Source organism: Rana temporaria, chromosome 1 (genome assembly GCF_905171775.1).
Source record: "Rana temporaria chromosome 1, aRanTem1.1, whole genome shotgun sequence".
Taxonomy (NCBI): Eukaryota; Metazoa; Chordata; class Amphibia; order Anura; family Ranidae; genus Rana; species Rana temporaria.
The window spans coordinates 478,340,655-478,366,372 of NC_053489.1; the positions used below are offsets into that span (position 1 = coordinate 478,340,655).

At 41.8% G+C, this 25,718-nt stretch overlaps 1 protein-coding gene across 5 annotated transcripts in view; it reads right to left on the reverse strand.

The window, feature by feature from the left end:
* Positions 1 to 25,718, reverse strand: part of NPNT (nephronectin) — a 132,713-nt gene that overhangs the window by 96,037 nt on the left and 10,958 nt on the right. For all 5 annotated transcript variants that reach the window (XM_040329684.1, XM_040329681.1, XM_040329682.1 and 2 more), the window contains exon 2: positions 1,880 to 1,980. In XM_040329684.1, coding sequence (XP_040185618.1) covers positions 1,880 to 1,980 — 101 coding nt within the window. The remainder of the gene's footprint in view (positions 1 to 1,879; positions 1,981 to 25,718) is intronic.

The window sequence follows — 25,718 nt, forward strand, 5'->3', positions numbered from 1 at the left end:
TTTATTTTACTTTAAATAAAAATGTATTATGGGGAAAAAAAAGATATAACCAGCAAGGGCCATCAGCTGGATATGTGGTTGATTAAGAGGAAACCTGAAGTTGGGCTTCAACGTAAAGCTGCTTCTAAAAAAAAATCAGCTATTTCCAAAGATACTTTAATAATTTTGATGGGTCTTTAGGTTTTTAAAAACTCTATTGTCTTCCTATGGTCTGTTTTTACCAAATTTATTATTTAGTAAGTTTCATAACTTTTATAGCTTGACCATTTTTTTAAATGTTAATATTGTGTTTATTTACAATATAGACATTGGTATGGTTTAGTTTATTGCATTGGTAGTCGTTTAACTTTCAAGATATTTTATGAACATTAGTGAGAGCATTATTAGAAATCTAACACAAAGCTACATTACAAAACATATTCAACTACCACACTGTGCATTAAAAAAAGCATTTCCACAGTGATTGTGTGCATAATGGTTAGTATTACTGTGAAGTGGTATTGATTTATAACACTGTTTTATTTATATATTGAAAGAAATTAAAACAAAATAGCATGATACTGAGTTAATACAGTCTATGCCACATCATTACACCAGGAAAATCTGAATCAGTTGGTTTTGCCGCTGGCACCTCAGCTCTGTTTTGATTTTGAGCACCAATCTTGGCAAAAGGTCTATTTTTCTCCGATGGAATTCCGATGTGATTTGGACGGACAAAAGCCTGATCGTGTGTACGCGGCATTAGGGTCAGGTTGCCACAAGCAGTTGCTTTAGGGGGAAGTTTTTTCACTTCTGGCACCTAATGTATTGTGCTGAAAACTACAAGGAAGCATAGTTTGCCAATAAAACCCAACATACCAGAAAATCCTGTGCAATAATTGGCCAATATGTCAGCACTGCAGAGAACATTACTGCTTACATATAAATAAGTAATAAAAAAAAAAACATTGTCAAATCTGTCAAAGACCTCATATTAAGATTGTATTATCTTAAAATATTAGAACCTGTCAAACGCTGACCTGTCTATATCCCTCAACCTTAAATTCAACATAAAGGATAAGAAAATGTCATTCAACCAATATCCACTGAACTGTCAAGAGCAATCTGGATGTCACAAAGGATTAAATAGCTGACTCCACATACCCTTCAGCAACAGAGGTGTTAAAGGACGATTAAACCTAAAATGTAAGATGCCACAATATAGACAAGCTGCAGACAGCATTCATACATGTATATGTAAAGGTTATATGGACAGAAAGATGTTTAAAATACTTTGAGTGTTTGGGAGTATACTCTTTTGTACATACTAAAGACTTCCTGACAGCTCAGTTTTTCTCTGAAATAAAGAGGTTGCATCAAACAATAACCCTCACTAAGCTGGATAATACATGTAATCACAATGTCAAATACATGAAATATTTGTAGAGGAGGAATGCACAATTTAAATGTACAATTGTGAATGTTGCCTGCACCTTTGTATGTCAGCCACCTTACATTTCAGGTTTAGTGATCCTTTAGAATGGGCATGGTTCCCTCACAGTTCTATCACAAAAACTTGCACATAAGTACTAAGCAAATCTACTTCAAAAAGCATTTCCATACACCTAAAGCTATAATACTATGGGAAGCTTCTGTGTTGGGAAATGTCTTGTAAAATAAACCTTCTCAGTATTTATGGCTGCATAACCATTATACTTCAGAGCTGGACTGCTAAAGCATCTTTCCAAAACCAATATTGGTCAGTGAGAGTCATCTTAAAATGTCTGCACGTGCAAAAGCCCAAGTTAAATAAGCCTTGCTATAATGTATGGAAGCTTTTATTAGAAATATAAAAAGCCCCTCTTACATGGCATAAAGCTCCAGTGATGAAAATACTTACGTGTACAATGTCCCCAGGATTGCCGAGCCCACCCCCAACAGCAGTCAATCCTGTTACCGTACCGACAAAGTCCTGTCGAAGATGCAACCTGCGTGGGCCACCTGTGCAAAAAGATAGGACATTATTACGAGTTGTCTTCTACGGAGGCAGAATATTATACCCACAAGCTAGGGTCATTTATACCTTATAATATTAATTATTGAGGGCAGAGAGTACAGTTACAATACAATTTAAAACATAGTAACATCCCAAGGACCCTTTCACAAGGGAGCCTCTATCTATTGACAGACGCCCCACTAAGTCAGAACAGAAACACAAAACGTGTCTATTCCAATTCCTTTCCATTCTATCCTGTAATGGAGGAAAAACAGACCCATGTAACTCGTATAGGTGGATGGATGTAATTATAATGTCTATCCATTTATATCCATTTACATCTGTTCAGGTCCGCAAATGTGGACCTGGACACAAAGTTATTGTGTTTGAATCTCACATACCTAAAAAGTGCGTGATGTACCTGGATGCACATTTACATTTGGCTACCCATAGGGATGCACTGTAGTCTGTTCTTGATCTGTTTAAATCACAGGTCGAAAGATTGACTGACTGCCCTGGTGAATGGCATCTAAAGAATATGAGTACAGCTTACAACTCCGAAACTATCTTCAGTCAAATGAACGCTCAGATATATTAGGTATCACATAGGGTATTTGTAACACGTCTCTTCCATTTTTTAGCTCTGTATCCAAAGTATTCATTATTTGTTATAAACCCAATCATTAAAATCTTACAAAAGCATTAACATGTTTATGTAATTTAAAAAAGTTGTCGCCAACCTTAAAGCAGAACTGTATCTGAGCACCACAAATGAAAACATGATTTAATTAAATTATAATATTCAAAGCAAACTCACCCATATATGTTTCCATGCTTTACCTTGAGAAATCACTTTGAAAACACTCCTCTAGCATTTCTAGCCATGGCCCTCTTGAGTAAGGGCAGATGATTCATGTAGCATTTACTTCCTAAAATGTCTCTGCTCTTAGCTCAGGCATGCAAGCAGGAGGGTTTGCTGAGACACCCCCCACCCTCCGGATGAAAGAAAAAAAAATAATGCCCATGAAGACTCATAGGATGTAGACCATCATTTTGGCCTAGGCCAGAAAGCAAGAAGCAATTGAAGAAATGTAAAAAAAATATAAGTTTAAAACAAATAAATACAATATACCTTCCTTTTTATTTACTAGATGTGTATACATCTTTCTTACACAGGTTAGTCAGCATAGGTGTTAGAAGGGGATCTTTTTAAAGTGGAGCTCCACCCTATAGTGGAACTTACGCTCATCGGAACCCCCCCTCCTGTGTCACATTTGACACCTTTCAGGGGAGGGGGGGTGCAGATACCCGTCAAAGACAGGTATCTGCACCCACTTCCGGGAGTCCTCTCTGCGGGGAGTACGTCACTTCCCACCCGCTGTGTTCTGGGAAACACTCGGCTCCCAGAACACAACGGGGACCAGTGAGGACTCGCGCATGCGCCATAGGGAATCAGGCAGTGAAGCCGGAGCGCTTCACTTCCCGATTCCCTCACCAAAGATGTCGGTGGGGGCAGCAGAGTGACGAGTGATCGCTCGTCCTCTGCTGCCGACGTCGCTGGACTCCAGGACAGGTAAGTGCCCTAATATTAAAAGTCAGCAGCTGCAGTATTTGTAGCTGCTGGCTTTTAATATTTTTTTTCCCGTGGAGATCCGCTTTAAGGTTAGTTGGGTGTAAGCTGGAATTTTACTTTAAAAGGGAAGTTCATCCTAACTCAAAAATCTCTAAATCTACAGGCATCCATACCTTTTTTGATATACACAGTAATGGCGCACGCTGCAGTTAGAAGATATAACACATGTCATGTAAAAAGTCCTTTGAGCACCAGGCTCTGAAATGAGATGACAGTCTGTAGGATCTGGGCAGCCTTGTGCAGGGAGCTGGAGCCAAACTCCAAACATATAACAGAAAGAAAACAACAACAAGAGCCACTTAAAAAAGACTGTAAACTTTTAATGTATAAATTAAAAGTTTACAGTCTTTTCTAAGTGGCGCCTGTTGTTGTTTTCTTTCTGTTCCATACCTTTTTTGAAGCTGGTCCGGTCCCACGCTGAGCTGTCAGCGGCGTCTTCACTGTGGAGGCGGGTGCAGAAGAGACAGTCAACAATGGAAGCCCCATAGTGACTCTATGGGTGATGTCACTTCCCATTTATTTCACAGCCGTTGTCAGCTGTCTCCTCTGCAGAGCTTCCGCCACTGGAGACTTCAACAGAACGGCTTCAAAAAAAGTATGTTTACAGGGCTAGATAGGTTAGTCTTAGATTGTGGATGCCAGTAGATTTAGAGATTTTAGTGTTAGGGTGGACTTCCCCTTTAAATATGATAGTCAAATGCCTCTAATATTACTTATGCCGGCCATAGATGGAGGGAAAAGAAAATCATTTGATTCCCCCATCAACAAAATCAGTGTTGATAGGGAAACTATGCCATGAAGCCATTGTGTTCTCCCCACAGGGGGAGGGGGAAGCCACCCCGCCGGGAGAACACAGTGATTATTGCTAACAGCTATAACAGCCACTGGAAATAATCGCCCATACAAGGTTTGAATCTTGGCCAGTTCCTGGTGAACCAGCGGAGATTCGAACTGTCTATGTCTGGCTTTATTCACAGCTTTGTAAGCAATACACCTATTTTCTTGAGGGATTTCATAGATACAGAATGCATTGAATACATTATTGTACACTAGATAACAGATAGAAATCTGTGCGCTCAGAATGATGCACATAAAAATGATTGAACTACAGAGCTTCTGGTTTTCTGGTTAGAAAGACAAACTTGATGAAAAATAAATGACTAGCAAAAACAATGTATTTAAAAAAATAAAAAAGCTTCACATTCACCCAAACTTACTGGATATCTTATTAGTTCTTTAAGGTCAAGTTAACAACCATCTCTAAAAATGGGAGTGGCAGGCGTGTTTTTGAGGGGGCTGTCATTAGAAGTTATGGATCAACCTTGGATTAATGACTTCTTAGTAAATCAGAGTACTAGGAGTCATACTGTATTCGTTTTTTGTTAATCCAGACACTTCAAGTGACCCCATTCTGAGCTTAGTTTATGGGATGGCCTAGCAATTCTGATTTGTCTTCCAACACCCAAAATAACCCCATTCCCTACATACTGCATTTACTGCACTTCCTAAAAAATAAGCATAAATACCAAAATAAAAAAATATATATATATTTTTAAAGGTGTTATATATTTTGTTTTGAATCTAGTCAATATCAAGTGCTCTCATCACCCTTACAGAAGAGTTTGAGACATTAATCAAGAGCTTCTTCTAACACTTTCAAAATGCATAATCAATTTTCATATTGTTTATATGCATTGAATTACGTGAATTTTTAGTGTCTTAATTCATTTTTTTTGCATTTTTCTGTGCCCAACTAATACACATTTTCCAACACGATTATATTTAGTGATCGGGTCAGCTTTTTATGCACGCTAATAAGTGAACATCCCAGAATTTGATAATGTTTCTAATTGCAATTTTAAATCATTGAATGTCTAGGAATTGTACTTTGGTTTACTCGGCTTCTAGCTTGTGCTTCAGTGTGTTCAGTTACTAGTTCACATATCTATGCTGCCATTCCATCTATAAATATATCACTCCATTTGTAAAATCTTAATGGAAATATCCCCAAGGCCATCCCTGATAAAATAACAGCAGGTCAACTTGTTGCCCTCGCTCAATGTCTCTACAGGCTCATCGCCACTCTGAAGGAATGTGACAGAAAGCAATGAGCTACATTTGTTGGTGTTTACTACAACTAAACAACTACCGGTACCTGGTTACTACAAGCACAATTCATGGTATTGCTATACTACTATATATATAGTATAAGTATATATTGCTCTTTATGTTTATCCGTTGAATTTATTCCTTTGCTGTCATAAAAATATGTTTAGGAATGTCAACAAAGTGAAGGGAATCAGATTTCTATAGAAGGACCATTAAGCTGTTTGAAGCCATACATAATTGCACTTGGCATTGTGGTATTAGTATTTTTTATACTTGAAAAATGTAATAATCTTAATGGCTGGAATTTACTGATTTCTTTGCCAAGTAGTGGTTTTAAATGAAAATGGATACAGAGATAGAGATTATGTTGTGTTAGGCATTGTACTTTGGAAGTCTAATCGAGTCTACGCTCTGCCAGTTGAACAATGGCAGAGAGTATTTAACCTTTAGCAACATGACGGATACTCAGAGGATACAGTTAACTTTACCAAAAGGAATTCTAATACTTAATTGTGGGTTTCTCCAGCACTGCCTGGGGATTTTTAGCTTGTCTCAAAGCAGAATGCACAAGGAACGTGTTCAGATAACATCATGACATTATGATGTACACAACCGAACTGGGATAAGTCGTCAGTAAGAATTGACACATATTTACACAAAGTAAGAAAAATCTATGAAAACATTAAAGTCAAGCACTGAGAATGCTACCACCAGAGTTTCTGTAACATTACAGGCAAGGGCTGAACTACTACCCCAGCAACCCACATGGTAGCTAAGGAGGACTCAGGGGCAGAGAGGCTCCAAAGATGGTCAGTAAAAGCAATGAAATGTGCTGCTTCCATCGGACACCTTCTCTGTTCCTCCTTGGCCAGCTTGTATTGCAGTGTATGAAGGATCAGCAGTTACTTGATCGTTGGGTTAGGTTTAATGTGCATCTATAACCAGAAATGTTTGTTTTGATAAGCAGAAAAGGGTTACAACCTCTCTCAGGCTTTTATTAATATGTGTTCTCTGGGACTCACGCTCTCTATTTGTTCTGGTGACTATAGGAACAGGAGCATAAGGGGGAGCTGGGGGGCTGTAAAAATGTGGCTCATCCATACTCAGTGCTATATAAATACCTGAAATAGTAAAATAAAACCCTCCACCACTTTCTGTTCCTGTACGTATCTTGGGTCAGCACTGAATATCATACATGCATTATTATTATCACTCAGCATCATACATGCATATTCATTGTACAACTGTTAAAGCAAAACTTCACTCTCTCAATGAACATTGACTATTTTTAATCCTCATGCTGCTAGCATTAGTAAATGGATAGGAAAGTATATCATATCATATTTGTTTGTTTTCTTCTTTTTTTTTTTTTTTTTACATTTCTTCAGTTACTTGCTGGTTTCCATGCCTTGGCAAATGTCGTCATCCATCCCAGGGGTCTTCAGTAGGGGAGGAGGAGCTTTCTCAGATAAGCACACCCTCTTCTGCTTGCATGCCTGAGCATGCATAAGCAGATGGATTCCAGGAAGTAAATGTTACTTGAACCATCTGCCCTTACTTAATATGGCCATGACCAGAAATGCTAGAGGAGTGTTTTTTCTCCACAAGATAAATCATGGAGATTGACGAGTTTGCTTTAAATATTAAGGATGAATAAAATAGCATTTTTGGTTTGTGGAGCTCAGATGAAGTGTAGTTCCACTTTACGTGATAAAAATTCTACACCCATGGGGGATAATTACGAATCTACTTCACTCATCGGAGCAAGTTCTATGCCTTAAATCATGATTGCCTGGCAAGCATTCAACTTTTCTTGAACTTGTCTTGAACACCTGCTGACACTTAAGCCCCGTACACACGGGTCGAATGCCGGCCGACATCGGCTGGTTCAAATAAAAAAACAATCCGACATTCGGCTCGTGTGTATGCCAGCTGGTCCGACAGAATCTGACCATTTGGCTGGCTTCTCAGCTCAGCTGGGGAGATCACTGTACTAACGTTGGATCGTTAATATAACGGCTCTGACCGAAGCTGACAAAAAAACTACTAGCATGTACCAGGCTTTAGTCTGATCCACAGATGTACGCGATAAGATTGCATAGGCTTTAATCTCTGCTTCGTCAATTTACAACTGGGATAAGTGTTGTTCTTAAAACATATGGTGATGGATATTTAATGGTGTAGCTAATGATGCCTGGGGCCCAGTATAATTTTGGTAGATACCTTGTTTCCCCAACTCTTCTAACTCATGCTCTGCTATACCTGCTTTTAATATAGAGCATGGTGAAAGGTACTGGTATCATATTCCAGAGAAGATCTGCACAGAGACGCTGCACTGGGTAGGCACAGAGCGAAGCAACATTGCCTATGTGTCTTCTTGCCTTTGGTCATACGATATCAGCTCCCATGACCAAATGCAGGGGAAACAAAGAGCAGCCTTGCTTTGGAGCTAGTCTCTAGACTTCCCTGTCGAGGTCACTCTGTACTAAAACCTATTCCCCGTACGTGGAATTTCCGATGGCCTAAAATCCTATGGAATTTTTCATCTGAATTACGTTCAAGCTGACTTGCACACTGTCAGACCAAATTCCGACCGTCCAAAACGCGGTGACGTAAAACACTACGACGAGCCGAGAAAAATGAAGTTCAATGCTTCTGAGCATGCGTTGACTTGATTCTGAGCATGCGTGGGTTTTTTCTCCGTTGGAGTTGCACACAGACGATAGGAATTCCCATCGGAAAAAAAAATAAAACATGTTCTATTTCTAAACACAGACGGAAAAAAGTCAGAAAATTCCGATCGTGTGTACGTGGCATAAGAGTTACAACTAGTGGCAGAAAAGGGAGGGCTTGGGCCCCTCTAAGGCAGGGCATTAATAAAAAGAATCCAGTGTACTCCATAAGGCCATAAACCGTATAATCAGCAGGTGCCAAGGTGAAAAAAAAATTATATTACCAGTACTCCATTACCAAAAATGAAGTCACAGCATTTATTTATCACCCATAAAAATGTATGTTTCAGGCCACTATGGACCTTTTTCTTGTCACTTGTTGCTTGAGGAAGAGATCCTTGTTAGCTTCGAAACATTGCTTCCTATGGGGACAAGTAAATGTCCTCTCTTCATCTCCAGTGTGCTGGTGATACATTTTTTGGTCCTCTGCTGTCACCTCTTTTCCTATAGCCCTTGCCGATTTATGAACTTTGTGCTACATAAAAAGTTTCTAATCAGCATCCAGCCATCATTTCTACAGTTTGTTTGCTTGATGGTACTAGGGAACCGAGCCTGATGTGAAATTAGACACAGGATTTACCCAAAAAAATCTATTGCACAACATTGACTGCCAAAATAGCAAGCTACACAAAACTTTGAAAAAGTATGTAAGCTACGAAGTAAAGTTTTACGCAAAGAGTTCATTAAAAATACAACTAAGCGAAAGTCGGCAAAGATATCTTAATTTGACAGCCTTAAACCCACAGACTTTATTCACCATTTTATAGGTTGTTTTCTTCTCTGGAAACCAATTAGGCTGAGATCCAAGTTGAAGGCTATTATTGGAAATCTATTAAGAAACTATGCACTTATAGCTAAACAAACTAAATCCTAAGCTGTCCCATTATTTCACAAACATCAATGAGAGACAAACTGACCTCTGAATATTTTATATCTGCTCTGTGCCAGAAGTAATAATTCACAATGCAGTGCTTAGTATTATTATTACCATCACCATTAACATTTACCGGAGAACTTAGTTAAAAAAAGTTTTTAGTTTTTTTCATCTTCTGGTGAATGTTTATGGAAGAATACAATTCAAAAAATAAAACTCTTCCCTGGCCTGGTTTTTAGCTATGACACAATGAGGTTTCCTTCATCTCTTTAAAAAGTAATGGATTTTTTTTTGGAACAGATACCACCAACAGTGGCAACATATTTGTCAGTATATTTGACAAGTTGGCCATAGCAGGAGACTCCAGTAAAGATAAAAGGACAAGCCATTCTTCAAGGGAATAGTACCATACAATAGCTTTCCCTATTTTCCTGTTTGGTAAGGCCCAGTACCAATGGCGGCTGGTGCTCAATTTTTGGGGGGGTGGCAAACAACTCCTCTCTGTTGCTTAATTGATTGCATGTTCAATAGCCCACTCCCCCGTCCACCCACCCTGCACTTACCCCATCCAGATCATTGCTTCCCCCCTGCATCTCCTCCTGAGTCCTGGCGGTCGATTCTGCTCCTGGCCAATCAGGTCTTAGGACTCCCAGCCAATCGGTCTCAGGACCTGCTTCCTGATTGGCCAAGAGGAGAAGCAGGAAGACATTAGCGAATATTAATTTGCTAATGTCACACAAGTGGGTGGGCTCGGGGAGCAGTGCTCACCCTTTTTGAAGCCAATTAGAGTCCCAGGCTCTAATCATGTGCTTAAAAAAATAAAACATTGGAATCCATGTGTCTGGTGCCCTGCATGTAGATAAGGGGCCGGGTTCATGGATTAGAGGGGCGGCGCCCCTACGCCCCTTATGAGCAGCCAGCACTGCCCAGTGCACAAGCAGTCTGCATTCTGGACATTCATCAATGGGGGCACACTACATTAAACATGAGTCCTGATTGGCTCCCTGTGCAGGCACTGCAGCTGTCATCATCTCTTAGACTTTTACTGACTGCTAGCAGCGTGGCTGGTTGTTGTGCCTGTACCTTCCACCTGCACCTAAACGCCAGAGCCTTATGCAGTGGAGCTAAATGTCCAGTGTGCATAAGGCCTAAAAGTTTCCCTCTAAAGAAGCCTCAGGCCTCGTACACACGACCGAGTTTCTTGGCAAAAACCAGCAAGAACCTTGCTGGGAGATATTTTTTTGCCGAGTGTACATTTTCGTCGAGGAAACTGTCGAGAACCTCGACGAGCCAAAAAGAGAGCAAGTTCTCTATTTTCTCGACGGGAGTCTGATTTGGCTCGTCGAGGATCTCGATGGGCTGGTTTTCAATGAGAAACTCGGACGTCTGTATGCTAAGAAACCCGCGCATGCTCAGATTAAAGTATGAGACGGGAGTAAAAGTAGCATTTGTAATGGAGATAACACATTTTTAAAGCTGTAACAGACTGAAAAGTGTAAATGTCTCTTACCAAACTTTTATTTAACACGCAAACACATGAAATTAGCAAAAGCAGCCCCAAGAGTTTAGCCAGTGGAATCGAACTTCCCCTGCCGTTTTATGTGTTGTATGTCACCACGTTTGAGAACGAGGAGATTTTGGCTTAACAGTGTGTACGCAAAGCAAGCTTGTCGAGTTCCTCAACAAGCCTAACAAGGAACTTGACGAGGAAAACGATGTGTTTCGCCCGTCGAGTTTCTCGGTTGTGTGTACGAGGCCTGAGATAGCGGTAACATGACTTTTCACCCCTCCATCCAAAACTAAAAAAAAAAAAGAAAGAAAAAAAAAAGTTGATCAATAACTGAACTTAAGGACTGTATGATCTGCTGTGAGTGTCAATGCATTCCTAACAACACCCCAAACACAGACTGCAAATGCAGTGCGTTTGCCTGCACCACAGTACCAAGTGATCGGTTGCAGACAGTGCATTTTTAAAAGTAGTGCATGCGCTGTTTGGTGGTATGCAATGTGACTTCAGCCCATTCAAATGATTAGACTGAAAATTGCATCACACCATATCGCACAAGCACTCAAATTGCATTCCTGTGCGCTCCAGTGTGAACCGACACAACACTATTGGGGCAATGATGTTGTTCCAATTGTTAAGTTCAATTTTTAGCAGCTTCTTCTGGCTCTTTTACATAGGCGAACTCGGCCAGTGGATACACCTGCTCAGCGGGGAATCTGTCCACTGATCCCCACTGAGCAGGCAGATGACAGGTCCGTGTCCACTTCACTTATGCAGAACGGACACAGACAACACGCGTTCATCTATGGGCGTTTGGATGTAAAGTGACCGTCTGTCCATTTACATCCAACTGTCATCTGATCTAATCTGCCAGATGGATGGGGAACGGAACCCTGATCCATTTTGCAGATAGGATTGGATGTCGGCGGGTGTCAACTAACATGTCCGTTGACACCCGCCGCTCCATAGAGGGTAATAGATGGTCCGATCTGGTCCGTCTGTGTGAAAGGTTCCTTAAGCAGAACAATGACGGATTATTGCCGATTGCTTGTTAAAATGTATCATTCTAAATACATTGATCTTGCCTCATTAAACAATCTCACATATCTTAGAATTGTTGAACCATCCTTTTTTTCAGGTTCAGAATGTTATCAGCACCCAGCAATCTTCAGTGCTGCCGGTATGAGTCATGCACCAAAATATTTCAGAGCCGGACCTGCATTCCATCCTTCCGCCACTTTGAGTACTTTTTGTACCACTTGTCTTAACATGACCTGCAGTTCTTATCTTACACAGTCACTTAGATCTCAATGACTCTTGTCTTCACATACATTTATTATTTGTACTGTACTCCATGCATTTTCTTATTAGCAACACACAACAACTAAGCTCCCAATGCTCTCTGGAAGGAAGCATTGTAAATGTTCAAAAAGGGTCTGGTTCACCCTAATAAAACATTTTTTTTTCTATCATTAAATTAGGCATACTAGCGCGAGCTACAGTATGCCTGTATTTATTTTTTTAGCCCGGTACTCACTGTGCAATCCTAGCGAGACGATTCCGACTCCCGCGGGGAATGGGCGTTCCTATACAGAAGCAGCATGATTGACGGCCGGCTATGGCGCGTCACGCTTCTCCGGAAATAGCTGAAATAGGACTTGGCGCTTCACGGCGCCGGCGCATAGTCTGTGCGCAGGCGCCGTGAAGAGCCGAGACCTACTCCGGCTATCTTCGGGGAGCGTGACGTGCCATAGCCGACCATCAATCATGCTCCCTCTGGATAGGAACGCCCATTCCCCGCGGGGAGTCGGAATCGTCTCGCTAGGATTGCACAGTGAGTACGGGGCTAAAAAAATAAATACAGGCATACTGTAGCTCGCGCTACTATGCCTAATTTATTGATGGAAAGTTGTCAATAAGGGTGAACCACCGCTTTATTAAACAGTCGCTGTCATCTTTGCTGCCCAATAACCAGTTTACACTCTCCTCTTATATTAGTGCACTGAATTAAGGCAGCCCACAGAAATGTACTGGGACTGAAGTAACAGTGTAATGTGCATCAGGCCCCTTTCACACAGGCACCTCCGTTGGATGGACTCTACTGATCCCCGCTCAGCAGGCGGAGGACAGGTCCATCTCCGCTCACTGTGCAGAGCATAGACGGACACAGTCCCACTCGCCACTATAGGGAGATTGGGTGAAAAATGACCGCCTGTCTGTTTTCATCCGATCCACCAGATGGATGGAAAATAGGACCACCATCTGTCTGTATTCGGATCGGATAGCAGCATGATGTCAGTGGACATGTCACCACTGACATCTGTCGCTCCATTGGAGTGAATAAAGGGTCCGACTGAAAAACTGGCAGGCAGACCGGATAGGGGAAGCCCTTGTGAAAGAGCCCTTACAGGTGAGGTACCACAGGGCTGAAGTCCAAATGGGCTTCACCTTCTTGTCCCCAAAATAGAAAGTGAGTTGCAATCTCTCTAAAAAAGCCCATAAAGCAAAAAAAACTGACAGGGGTTCTAATCTTTCCCTGCTTTATCCTAAACTAAAGGAACATTTTGTCTTTAGATACACTTTACTGTATAACATTTACACTATAAAGCAATACATTTGTACTTGTACTTGAAGCCTCTGAACAAATACGTATATGGAATGTTGCTGATGTCCAGCAGCATGGCCTGCAGTGTCCTGGCACAGTATATTCATCTTAATCCTTATTATAAAGTCTGTGAAATTACCTACTTGACTCAGGCTGGGTTCACACCGCAGCACGGAGCGGCTCACAGCAGGGGTCCGGTGCGTCCCTGTCCTCCGTTTTAGGTTCGATTTCAGCCTGAATTTTTGTCAGAATTCGGATCTGAAACAGACCAGAATACACAAAGGACTCCTGTGCAATTTGCACCGGAGCCGCTCTGGAGATGTGTGAACCGGCTCCATAGAGAGAGACAGTCACAACCTCCAGCTGGATTTTGTATACTAAAAATACATTAAAAATCCAGCAGGAAAATAAAGGCAGGCCATAGACGGTCTAATTTTCTTTTCTGCAACCTGTCAATTCCTCCATCAACACAATCAGTGTTGATGGGGAAGTCTCTCCCATGGAGCTACACACATTAATTTGTGCTAGCAGCTATAGTAGCTGGCAATATTCACATGAAAAATCCGACAGGCTGGTTGTACCCAAGTTATTTGATTGATCAACTTGGGTACAATCAGCCTGCCCATCAGGGGTCAAGTCCTGGGGGAAAAAGTGTGGGAACTCCCACACCAAAAAATAAATAAAATGATACGCTCATAGGCAAAATTACTAAATCGCAAGTTCTTTCTAAATCCCGCGATAACTCGCAATGTCTCCTGGGAACAATGACAAAAGCTCCCAGGAGACATTGCGGCATCAAGGAAGTGACGGAATACCCGCACACTACCCGATGAATCCATATACAGGAAGCGGCCAGTAACATAAAAGATTACTACGGTTCGCCTGCCCCCGACAGTGACTCAAGCTGGGCATCGCCACTTAGTGAAGGATTGGCTCGGGCGGCTCGGCTGCTCTTGGCTGCTCTAGTCCTGCAAAGGGAACTGCGTTCCTGCTGTAAAAAAAGTGCAGGAACTCCGTTCCCACGCGTTCCCGCAGGACTTGAGCCCTGCTGCCCATACATGGTTTGAATTTCAGCCAACCCCTGCTGGAGATGAACTGAGACTCGTCTATGGCCGGGTTAAGTTTTTTTTGTCAATTGAGCTCCCAACTATAGAAGTCCCTGTTTTTTTATTTTTTTGTTTTGTTTTTGTTTTTTTTATAGCTCTGCAGCATCTATCATATCATGTATCTACACCCCAGATATGAGCTTCTCTCATTTGACCCCGTTTGAGCTGTTAAATATACCACTGAAAGGGTTTTGTTAGATCTGTTGGATAAGTTAAAAAAACACTGATTCTGCCCAAAATCTTGTGAGCTGATAGCTTGGTGTGCTCTCTGCCTCTGCTGACAGTTATCAGTTAGCATTATTCTCAATTATGGATGAGCTCAGGCCTATTGTAGTCTGTAAAGACTGGGAAAGAGAGAAGCAACACAAGGAGCCAGTCAGCTGTATTGCACTGCTCATGTGCTAAAAAGAAACATGCTGATAGGAGGAGTAAACACAGTGACATATAAACAAATCATATGTTTCATACTTCTTATCCAATCACAGACTGGGGCAGGCACAAGATCTATTAGTGTCACTTAACTGCAACAGAGAAAACAGGTCTCCTGTCTCAGCAGACAGAGCTGGGCTGTATAAATGTCAGAACTGGGTGAACAGACTGAAAAACATTTGGCAGGTAAAACAGCTCCCATATAAATATTTAATCAGCGTATTTACCTGCTTGCCTGGAATTCCTCTTTAAATAATGAAATCATCATTAGGTTTTGTAACTGTTCACATGGTATGTTTAGTACCAACAATTGCCCTTTATACAGAAGAATTATTTCTGCCTTGGTAAATATTAGTGGTACATTGTAAACTTGGTAACAAAGTTCATGCTGGGTTGAATACATCAATTAACGTAATAATACCAATCATTTAAATATACAGTAGGTGCCAAAAAACACTGTCAGGCGTGTTTCAATAATAAAGGGCTTTAGTAATGTGCAAACAGAGGAGTGCTAAAGCTTCAAGAGCATGGATACAATGGAGCACTGATGTAATGTAACCAACTAAAATCAATCCAAGGTCATTTAGCAGCTTCATGCAGTCAGTTGAAGGGGGGTGATTTGATTGGTGTCCAAGTGTGAATACATAGCACCGTTTTTGTATCACACCTATGTGGATTACACTGGATCTTTACATTGTATAGTACTAGAACTCATTCTACTGGCTGCCAAGTATGGCATATTAGACCTACTCCAAAAATGGATGCTGAACTAAAGAGAACAGCACAACATCATAACTGTACACTACAGCTCCCTCTAGTGGTACACAACACAACTAGCGTTTTCAGAAGAAAAGATCATGGATGATAGATAGGGTTTCCCAAAGCAAAACTATAGACAAATCAGAACAGCTTCATGACCTGTCCACCCTACTTCCATACAAGATATTGGTTGGCTTTAACCACTTGACTCCCAGAAGATTTATCCCCCTTGATGACTAGGCTTTTTTTTGCGATACAGCACTGTGTTACTTTGACTGAAAATTGCGCAGTCGTGTGACGCTGTACCTAAATAAATTGTATGTCCTATTTTCCCACAAATAGAGCTTTCTTTTGGGGGTATTTCATTTGCACGATAAACAGTAAAAGACTGAAAGAAATAAAATAATAATATTAATAATAATAATAATAATAATAATAATAATAATAATAATAATAATATTTGTTACGTTCTGCTATAAAAAACATATCCCCCAATTTAAAAAAATAAATAATAATAATTACTTCATAAATTTAGGCCAATATGTATTGTGCTACATAATTTTGGCAAAAGAAATCCCAATAAGCGTATACTGATAGGTTTGTGCAAAAGTTATAGCGTCTACAGACTATAGGATATTACAAAAAAAAAAAGTTTTACTAGTAATGGTGGCAATCAGCGACTGCAATATTGCAGCGAGCATTCTGACACTTTTGACACTTTTTTGGGACCAGTGCTAAAAATATGCACTGTCACTATACTACAGGTAATGACACTAGCTGGGAAGGGGATAATATCAGGGGTGATCAAAAGGTTAACTGTGTGCCTAACCTGTGTTTTACTGTACTGTGTGAGGTGCTTTTACTAGGGGAAGAGATGGAATTCATTTCCTGCTTTGCAGGGACACAAACTCCTTTCCTTCCCTCCTGTCAGAATGGCGACCTACCATAGGCAGATCGCAGTTCTGTGTCTCTGCCTGAGGATCAGTGCGTGCCAAAGGACATTGAGTACTGTGCAGCCGCCGATTGGCTTCCGTGTGTAATCACAGTGGAAGCAAGCTGCCGGCGGTCCGCATGCATGTCCCTTTCCCGAATGTGTTGGGTCACATACATATACAGTATCTCACAAAAGTGAGTACACCCCTCACATTTTTGTAAATATTTTATTATAGCTTTTCATGTGACAACACTGAAGAAATTAAACTTTGCTACAATGTAAAGTAGCGAATGTACAGCTTGTATAACAGTGTATATTTGCTGTCCCCTCGAAATAACTCAACACACAGCCATTAATGTCTAAACCGCTAGCAACAAAATTGACTATACCCCGCAGGACTTTTTCTAGCGTCCTTCAAGCGCACCACTCCAGCGTAAAAGCATTCCGGCTTTCACACTGGGGCTGCAGGGGAGGCATTTTTCAGGCTCCTTACAGGCGCTATTTTTACCCCTTTAGCGCCTGAAAAACAACTCCAATGTTAAAGGGGTCTTTGTGAAAATGTCCAAATTGGGCCCAATTAGCCATTTTAGCTCCCTCATGTCATGTGACTAGTTAGTGTTACAAGGTCTCAGGTGTGAATGGGGAGCAGGTGTGTTAAATTTGGGGTTATCGCTCTCACTCTCATACTGGTCACTGGAAGTTCAACATGGCACCTTATGGCAAAGAACTCTCTGAGAATCTGACAGAAAGAATTGTTGCTCTACATAAAGATGGCCTAGGCTATAAGAAGATTGCTAAGATTCTGAAACTGAGTTGCAGCACGTTGGCCAAGACCATACAGCGGTTTAACAGGACAGGTTCCTCTCAGAACAGGCCTCGCCATGGTCGACCAAAGAACTTGAGTGCACGTGCTCAGCGCCATATCCAAAGGTTGTCTTTAACAAATAGATGTATGAGTGCTGCCAGCATTGCCTGCAGAGGTTGAAGGGGTGGGGCACAGTTAAGAAGGACATTGTATACTGACCGTGGATCTCACAGCTGCAGCCGCTGACCAAGGATAATTTTTCACCATGGCCCTTCGATGGACATTAATCAAACAATTGATTTAATTGAGACTGCCACACTCTGATTGAAATTCAGATGTTCCCTGTTGAACTGAATTTCGATCAGTGTATGGCAAGCTGTACAGTCAAAATCTAGGAAGACTAGGCATTTGGTTTAGGCCCCTTTCACACGGGCGGAACGTTCAGGTCCGCCTGTCAGTCTTTTAAGCGGACCTGAACGGATGCGACAGATGTCAGCAATTACCTGTCCGCTGACATTTGATCCGCTGAATCCAGATGGATGGAAACCCTATTTTCCATCCGTCTGGCGGATCAGATCGGAAAAAAATGGACAGACGGTCTGTTTTCATCCACTCCCCCATAGAGGAGACCGGAGCTCTGACAGGTCCGTCCCTGCACAGTGTCCAGAGACGGACCTGTCATCGGACTGCTCAGCGGGGATCAATTTTGCGATCCCCACTGAGCAAGAGGAGTCCATATATGGACAACCCCGTGTGAAAGGGGCCTTAGTGATCTTTTCTGCAAGAGGAGTTCAGACTGGCTGATCTGGAAGATAATGTGACCCAATTTCTAGGTATTTTTTAACATAGCCAGCAGCCAAGGGATCCAAAAGCATCAATTATTATGAACTCTTATGCCGCGTACACACGATCGGTCCATCCGATGAGAACGGACCGATGGACCGTTTATCGGTTAACCGATGAAGCTGACGGATGGTCCGTCGCGCCTACACACCATCGGTTAAAAACCAAATGTGTCAAAACGCGGTGACGTAAAACACAACGACGTGCTGAAAAAACGAAGTTCAATGCTTCCAAGCATGCGTCGACTTGATTCTGAGCATGCGTGGATTTTTAACCAATGTGTGCCCGTTTTTTCCCATTGGTAAAATTTAAAACAAAAGTTTAAAAACTTTTAAGGGGTAGGGGTAGGGGTTAGGGTTTCCCATTGAAGAATATGGCTAGGACTCAGGAATTGGAACAGGGACCTCCCCCAAAAGTCAAAGGTCAGAAGGCGAGTTCCCAGAGGTCAAAGGTCACAGGGCGTGGCTGACCCACCCCCACCAAAGTGTACCGCCTACCCCAACTAAGTCGGGGAATGAACAAGTCGGGGAATGAACAAGTCGGGGAAAGCGTCTTGCTTTCCCCGTCTTGCCATCGGTTATATAACCAATGGCGCCCACACATGATCGGTTTGGACCGATGAAAACGGTCCATCAGACCATTCTCATCGGTTTAACCGATCGTGTGTATGCGGCATTAGCCTAATTCTGATATCCTTTTAAACAGTTTTGCGGTAACAATGCAAATATTACATAAAATGTACTGCTTCGACAGTACACCAGGATACAAGATTATCTTCTTACAGCAAATTTTACAAATAGAATATACCATACATTTCATACCAAGGATGTAAAACAAAGTTTAAGAAGAATAAAGGAATTGTTATCAAGGACTTATTGGGCTGGTCCTTATTTGATGATTGTTCTACTTTAACGCTTACCCTATGCCAAGTTACGCATGTAGGTTGCCATTACTCTTTCTAAAATTGCTAGCCATCGAGCTCAACCAATGACCATCAATACTATTTTAATGACTGATTAAGGACAAATACATAGACCCGAGTCCTGAATATGTGCTTCATGCTTGTTCCAGAGCAGTTGCTTGGAAAATATAACAGTCATTGGATCTACCAGACAACTAGAATTGTCACAGACATTAACAATAGCGAATGATACATTTATTTACAAGCGACCAGAAGTTGGAGGTGTATCACAAAGACCCTCTCTCATTACTCTTCTGTACAATCACACCATAGCAGTGTCGTACCTAGTTAGCTAGAACTACCGTTATCTCTGTTTATCGTTATATCAGCAATATTTTTTTCTATTGTAACCAGTACTTTTTGTTGTGCTGCCAGACTTGTCCCACTAAATTTCCTCTTTTTTTTGGCTCAACCCAAAATTAAACAGCCAATTCAAACAACTGGTGGAGGGAAGCAGTCCATGTGATGCGTAAAAATAACCTGTGAACTTTGAGAAAACTGTACCTGCCTATAAAGCCAATGAATTCATTCAAACAGAGCCATAGGTTGACACAATGAGGAAAATGTACATCATGGGCAGGAAGGAAGCCTAATGGGTGTGCAGTTTGGTGTATGCCGGGTCCTGTCATTATGGCTCCTGTGCTTGTGGTGTCCTCAGATTGAACTTTCATGATTCACAGTATTAATAAACATTAAAGTAAGGTGTCAGCAATACGTAATTGCACATGTTAGAACATTACAAAGCACCATGGTTTACCTCTACCGCCATCACCAGAAGTCGTTTTATTTCCCTAAAATCATTATTGATCTCCGGTAACTGCACATGTGTAGATGCCCAGTATGGTTTATCAAAGTTAATGATAATTCCTGCCATTGTCCACTGCAGCTATTCTCAAACCAGACTTCTGTGAAACCCTAGGCTTCCCATAGAGCTTGGGGTTCCTCGAGCTGTAGGTGATTGAGTTGATGGTGGTCGAGTAGTTCCAATGCCACTTGGCAGAGCCAGATGCTTGACATCACTGTTTATAGTGGCATTCTGGCCACCAAGGTAGGGGACATTATTGCTACTGACCCCCCAACAAAGCAAGGGTTTCCTGAAAACTGACATTTGTTTCAAGAGTTCCCCTGTGGTAAAAAAAAAAAAGTTTGGTAAAGGATGGTCTACTGTCTTACTCATATATGGGGTCTTCACATCTTCAAATAACTTTTTCACCTTACATGACCTATTAGTATTCAGTACTTTTTCAATATGTTTCACATAGGCAACAGACAGTAAGCAGATTATCTGAAATAATATCTGAATATTTGTGCCCCAAACTAACAATGGACAGATAGAGCCATATTATAGTCACCATAATATATACAGATTTTTGCAATTTATAGTTTGTTATGCTTATTTAATTATCTTGCTATATGTACTATCTAAGGCCGCGTACACACGATCAGTCCATCCGATGAGAACGGTCCGAGGGACCGTTGTCATCGGTTAACCGATGAAGCTGACTGATGGTCTGATGTGCCTACACACCATAGGTTAAAAACCCGATCGTGTCAGAACGCGGTGACGTAAAACACAACGACATGCTGAAAAAAATGAAGTTCAATGCTTCCAAGCATGCGTCGACTTGATTCTGAGCATGCGTGGATTTTTAACCGATGCTTTTGCGTACTAACGATCGGTTTTGACCTATCAGTTAGGCGTCCATCGGTTCAATTTTAAAGCAAGTTCTAATTTTTTTGACCGAAGGTTAACTAACCGATGGGGCCCACACGCGATCGGTTTGGACTGATGAAAACGGTCCTTCAGACCGTTCTCCTCTGGCGATCCTATCGTGTGTACGAGGCTTAAGTGCACAATAGGCCATGGGTTTGATGTGTCAATATCAACTGTCCATGCTTGCATTTTCCTTCAAGCAGTTGATCAGCTCAAGAGAAAAATTACATCCAGTATGAACCAAATATTTAATGTGTGCAATTACCGAGATACAAAGAGAACTTCGTTCAAAATACTTGTTGTAGAAAGGGTGCCAGCATAATGGATTAGGAACACACACAGTACTCCATTTTGGCACTTGTGTGTATGAGCAATTATTTCGTTTTGGTTTTTAACAAGTTACCACAACATACCTTTTTCTTAACCTTTTTTTTTAATCCATTTATGTGAGAATAACCCATAAAAATAGATTAAAGAGAAACCTAGGGTCAGCAGAAAATCGGATTTGTTTTGGATGGCCTGGAAACAAATTATAGCTGGAATCTGTAAAGATTATGGATATAATTTCTCACTAATGTTTAATACGCTATGCCTAGTCAGGTTATACTTTATTGCTGAAGGATTATGAAAATATATGGATACAGTGGAAAATAATCTCTGTCAGGTTTTTATTAGTATCTGTGACCTTGATGGGGGGGGGGGGGGTGCTTGATTGGGTGTCAAAGGAAAATAAGGGGACATCTGCCCAGTAAAAATAAAAAAAGATATCAATAGAAACCCGACAGTGGTCCCAAGTTTAATAAAGAAAAGGGTACTTTCTTATAAGAGCATTGGAAGTGTTGAACTCTATTCCCCGGTTAGTTGTATCCGCTAAGCGAGAATGTGTACAAATTAAACCTAAATGAACCTGAGTCTTTTTGCAACCTTATCTATCTAACTATGTAAGTTTTGCCTGGAGATGAACACTAAAAATTATACAGGATAGTGAAACTATCATTATATATCAATTACTGACTCATTATAATTTTTATTTAGGCTTAAATAACTCAGACAGTGCTGCATTACCATTGTATAGTGTACCTTGGTGGTTTTGCTGTCCTAAACACTATGACGTTCCTAGTAAACTGCAGGTAATGAGGCCACAGAACCAAAATTCAAAGCCAAACCTAAAATTTCCAACCAGAAAGCACTGCTGTTAGTGGCGAGTCCAACATTTAGTAAGACACATTTCCATACATCTACAGTTGCCTTTAATAGTCAACATCAGTCAAACAAACAATCAAAAGGAGACTACTGAATATACAAATCACCTATACACATCAGTCATTTTTCATCATTACTTTTCCCTTCTACTAATGTTTGAAATGTCATAATTTAGAGCAGGGCTCAATGTGTTGTTCCACATGAAGTGTCAATTTAATAGCATTAGACAACGAGCATGCCAGTGAGCAAAAAACATGCCAATGACCTCAGATCAGCCCATATTCCTGCACGTCTATACCTCAAATCAACTCAAATTCAAGCACCTTCACACCTCAGATCAGGCAAATTTATGTACCTTCACACCTCAGATCAGCCCCTGTTCCTACATCTTCACACCTCAGATCAGCCCCTGTTCCTACACCTACACACCTCAGATCAGCCCCTATTCCTACACCTTCACACCTCAGATCAGCCCCTGTTCCTACACCTTCACACCTCAGATAAGCCCCTATTCCTACACCTTCACACCTCAGATAAGCCCCTGTTCCTACACCTTCACACCTCAGATCAGCCCCTGTTCCTACACCTTCACACCTCAGATCAGCCCCTGTTCCTACACCCTCACACCTCAGATCAGCCCCTGTTCCTACACCTTCACACCTCAGATCAGCCCCTGTCCCTACACCTTCAAACCTCAGATCAGCCCCTGTCCCTACACCTTCACACCTCAGATCAGCCCCTGTCCCTACACCTTCATAACTCAGATCAGCCCCTGTTCCTACACCTTCACACCTCAGATCAGCCCCTGACCCTACACCTTCACACCTCAGATCAGCCCCTGACCCTACACCTTCACACCTCAGATCAGCCCCTGTCCCTACACCTTCACACCTCAGATCAGCCCCTGTCCCTACACCTTCACACCTCAGATCAGCCCCTGTCCCTACACCGTCACACCTCAGATCAGCCCCTGTTCCTACACCTTCACACCTCAGATCAGCCCCTGTTCCGACACCGTCACACCTCAGATCAGCCCCTGTCCCTACACCTTCACACCTCAGATCAGCCCCTGTCCCTACACCTTCACACCTCAGATCAGCCCCTGTCCCTACACCTTCACACCTCAGATCAGCCCCTGTCCCTACACCGTCACACCTCAGATCAGCCCCTGTTCCTACACCTTCACACCACAGATCAGCCAAGTTTCCCATCCCTCAGATTAGCCCAGTTTCCTCACCTTCAGACCTTAAATTAGCCCAGTTTCCTCATCTTTAGACCTCAGATCAGCCCCATTTTCTGCACCTTCACACCTCAGATCAGCACAAATTCCTAAAACATTTTCCAAAACACAAGGCATTTACATTAATATCTACTACAGCTGGTATGTTCACTAAGACCTCATTCACACTGAGGCAGTTATCAGGCATTTAGCGCTAAAAATAGCACCTGTAAACTGCCTTTTAAGCCACCCGGAGTGCTTTCACACTGGGGCGGTGCGCTTGCAGTACAGGAGAAAAGTCCTGCAAATAGCATCTTTGGGGTGGTGAAAACACCGCTCCCATGCTGCCCCATTGGAATGACTGGACACCGTTTCCGAAGCACCTGAAAATCGATTCATAAGCGCTGCATCACAGGTGCTTTTAACCCCTTCTTGGCTACTGCCCGAAAATCGGTGCCAAATCGATGCTATAAAAGAGATAAAGCACCGCTAAAGCGAGAAGCGCTTTACCGCTAATGCCTGCACCACCCCAGTGTGAAAGTAGCCCAAGAGAAGGCAGATGGGCTTCTTCACAGAATGTTGTCTACTGCCACAGGTGGGCCTATGCTGGTACTGAGAGAAGGACCTGCACTTGAATATTAGTAACATCATATGGGCTTCTCTGAAATGTCATGGAGGTGGGTGAGCTACAGGCAAAGAGAGACAGGCCAGGCTTTATAATTGGCAAACTAGTGAGCTGTCAGTTATAGCCTATGGCAGCAGCACTGTATTTATAGAGAACATGGGTTCACCAGAGGATCCTCTGGTGCTTCGATGGGCCAATCCAAGCTTGCGTACATGACCAGTGACGATATTCTGGCTTCCAATGAAAATGTTTTTGCACGCCTGCCCTGGCATCCATGCCTTATGTTGCCAATCTCTGATTTAGGGGTTGAACATGCATCCTGGTAGATAAATAGTACATGTATTTAGTACACCTCTACACCAAAGTGGAAAGAGAGGTGGCTGTGGAAGAAAAAAAAAAAGGGGGACAGGGGAATTTGGTTGTAAAACAATAGGACAACTGGTAATTGTGTGGGTCTTACACATAGGTTTATCTACTGAATAAACATTAAGTAAACCAGGAATCACTATGTTCATGGAACTAATTCTGCCACAGAAGCAAACATTATTTACTATTTCATCTTCCTCATTGTTCCTTTATATCTTACTAATTTCCGATTTTTGGGGAGTTTCCACTCCACTGACAGCAGACAATATACCATCCTTGTTACAGATGAAAACTGTAACTATATACTGAGCTGAAGCAAGCTGAGAAGCTTACGGCACAGACAGTGCTACTCTTCCAGACAGAAACTGCTCTAAGGCTTCTTAACGAATGGTTTATTCCTGCATCTAATTCCGTGATTTTGCAGCTTATCAGTGTCACCTGCTTAAAGCTGATTTCTTCCGAAAAATGTACAAGCCAACTTCAGAAAGTTCAAACACAAGAGATCACACAATAAAAAGGAGCGCAGAACAGAACACTTGGCACAGATCACTAGGAGTCAATAATCTAGCGTACACATGGCCACCACAAGCTCACAAAATTAAACAGTAACAATTATTATTTTTTTTATTTTTTTTAAAACCATACAGACATCCACCTCACATGAACCAACTTGCATATGTTTTCCATTCACTTCAGAAGACCACATGTTTATTAACATGTTTTATACATGGTGTAGTGGCACAGTCTCAGATCCCACCGCTGCCACCTGAATGCGGTGGTAGCATTGCCTGCTTCACCCTGGATACATTTTCCAGCTTGCAGAGCAACAATCTAAGTGCCACCAGATTGAGAATTATCCTCACTGGGACGGCTAATTCCTACACACACATGCACAGGAGCCACCATCATGCGTTTTAATGGAAACACGCACTAATCATAGCATTCTCTGTAAAAATTCTGAACTTTAAAGAGGAACTTTAGGCCAAAATAAAAAATGGGCAAAAGAGGCAGGAATTTTAATGCAGAACAGACATGCTTAGTCTCTTCTGCATTAAAATTATTTACCTGCCTGTCCACCCTTGTACAGTGAGCCATGCATGTGTAGCTGACTGTACAAGTTCGGCAATGCTGTGTGTGGATGTGACATCATCCCCACTGGCCAATGAAAGCAGCCGACGATCGAGACCCGGAAGCTGGCTGCCCAAAGATGTCAGTGGCTGGGCAGGAAGCTCAGGCATGCCAAATTGCTGGAGTATAGTGAGTATAGTTTCTTTTAAACAGCTTCATGGAAAAACGCAGAACGTGTTTGCATTGCCATT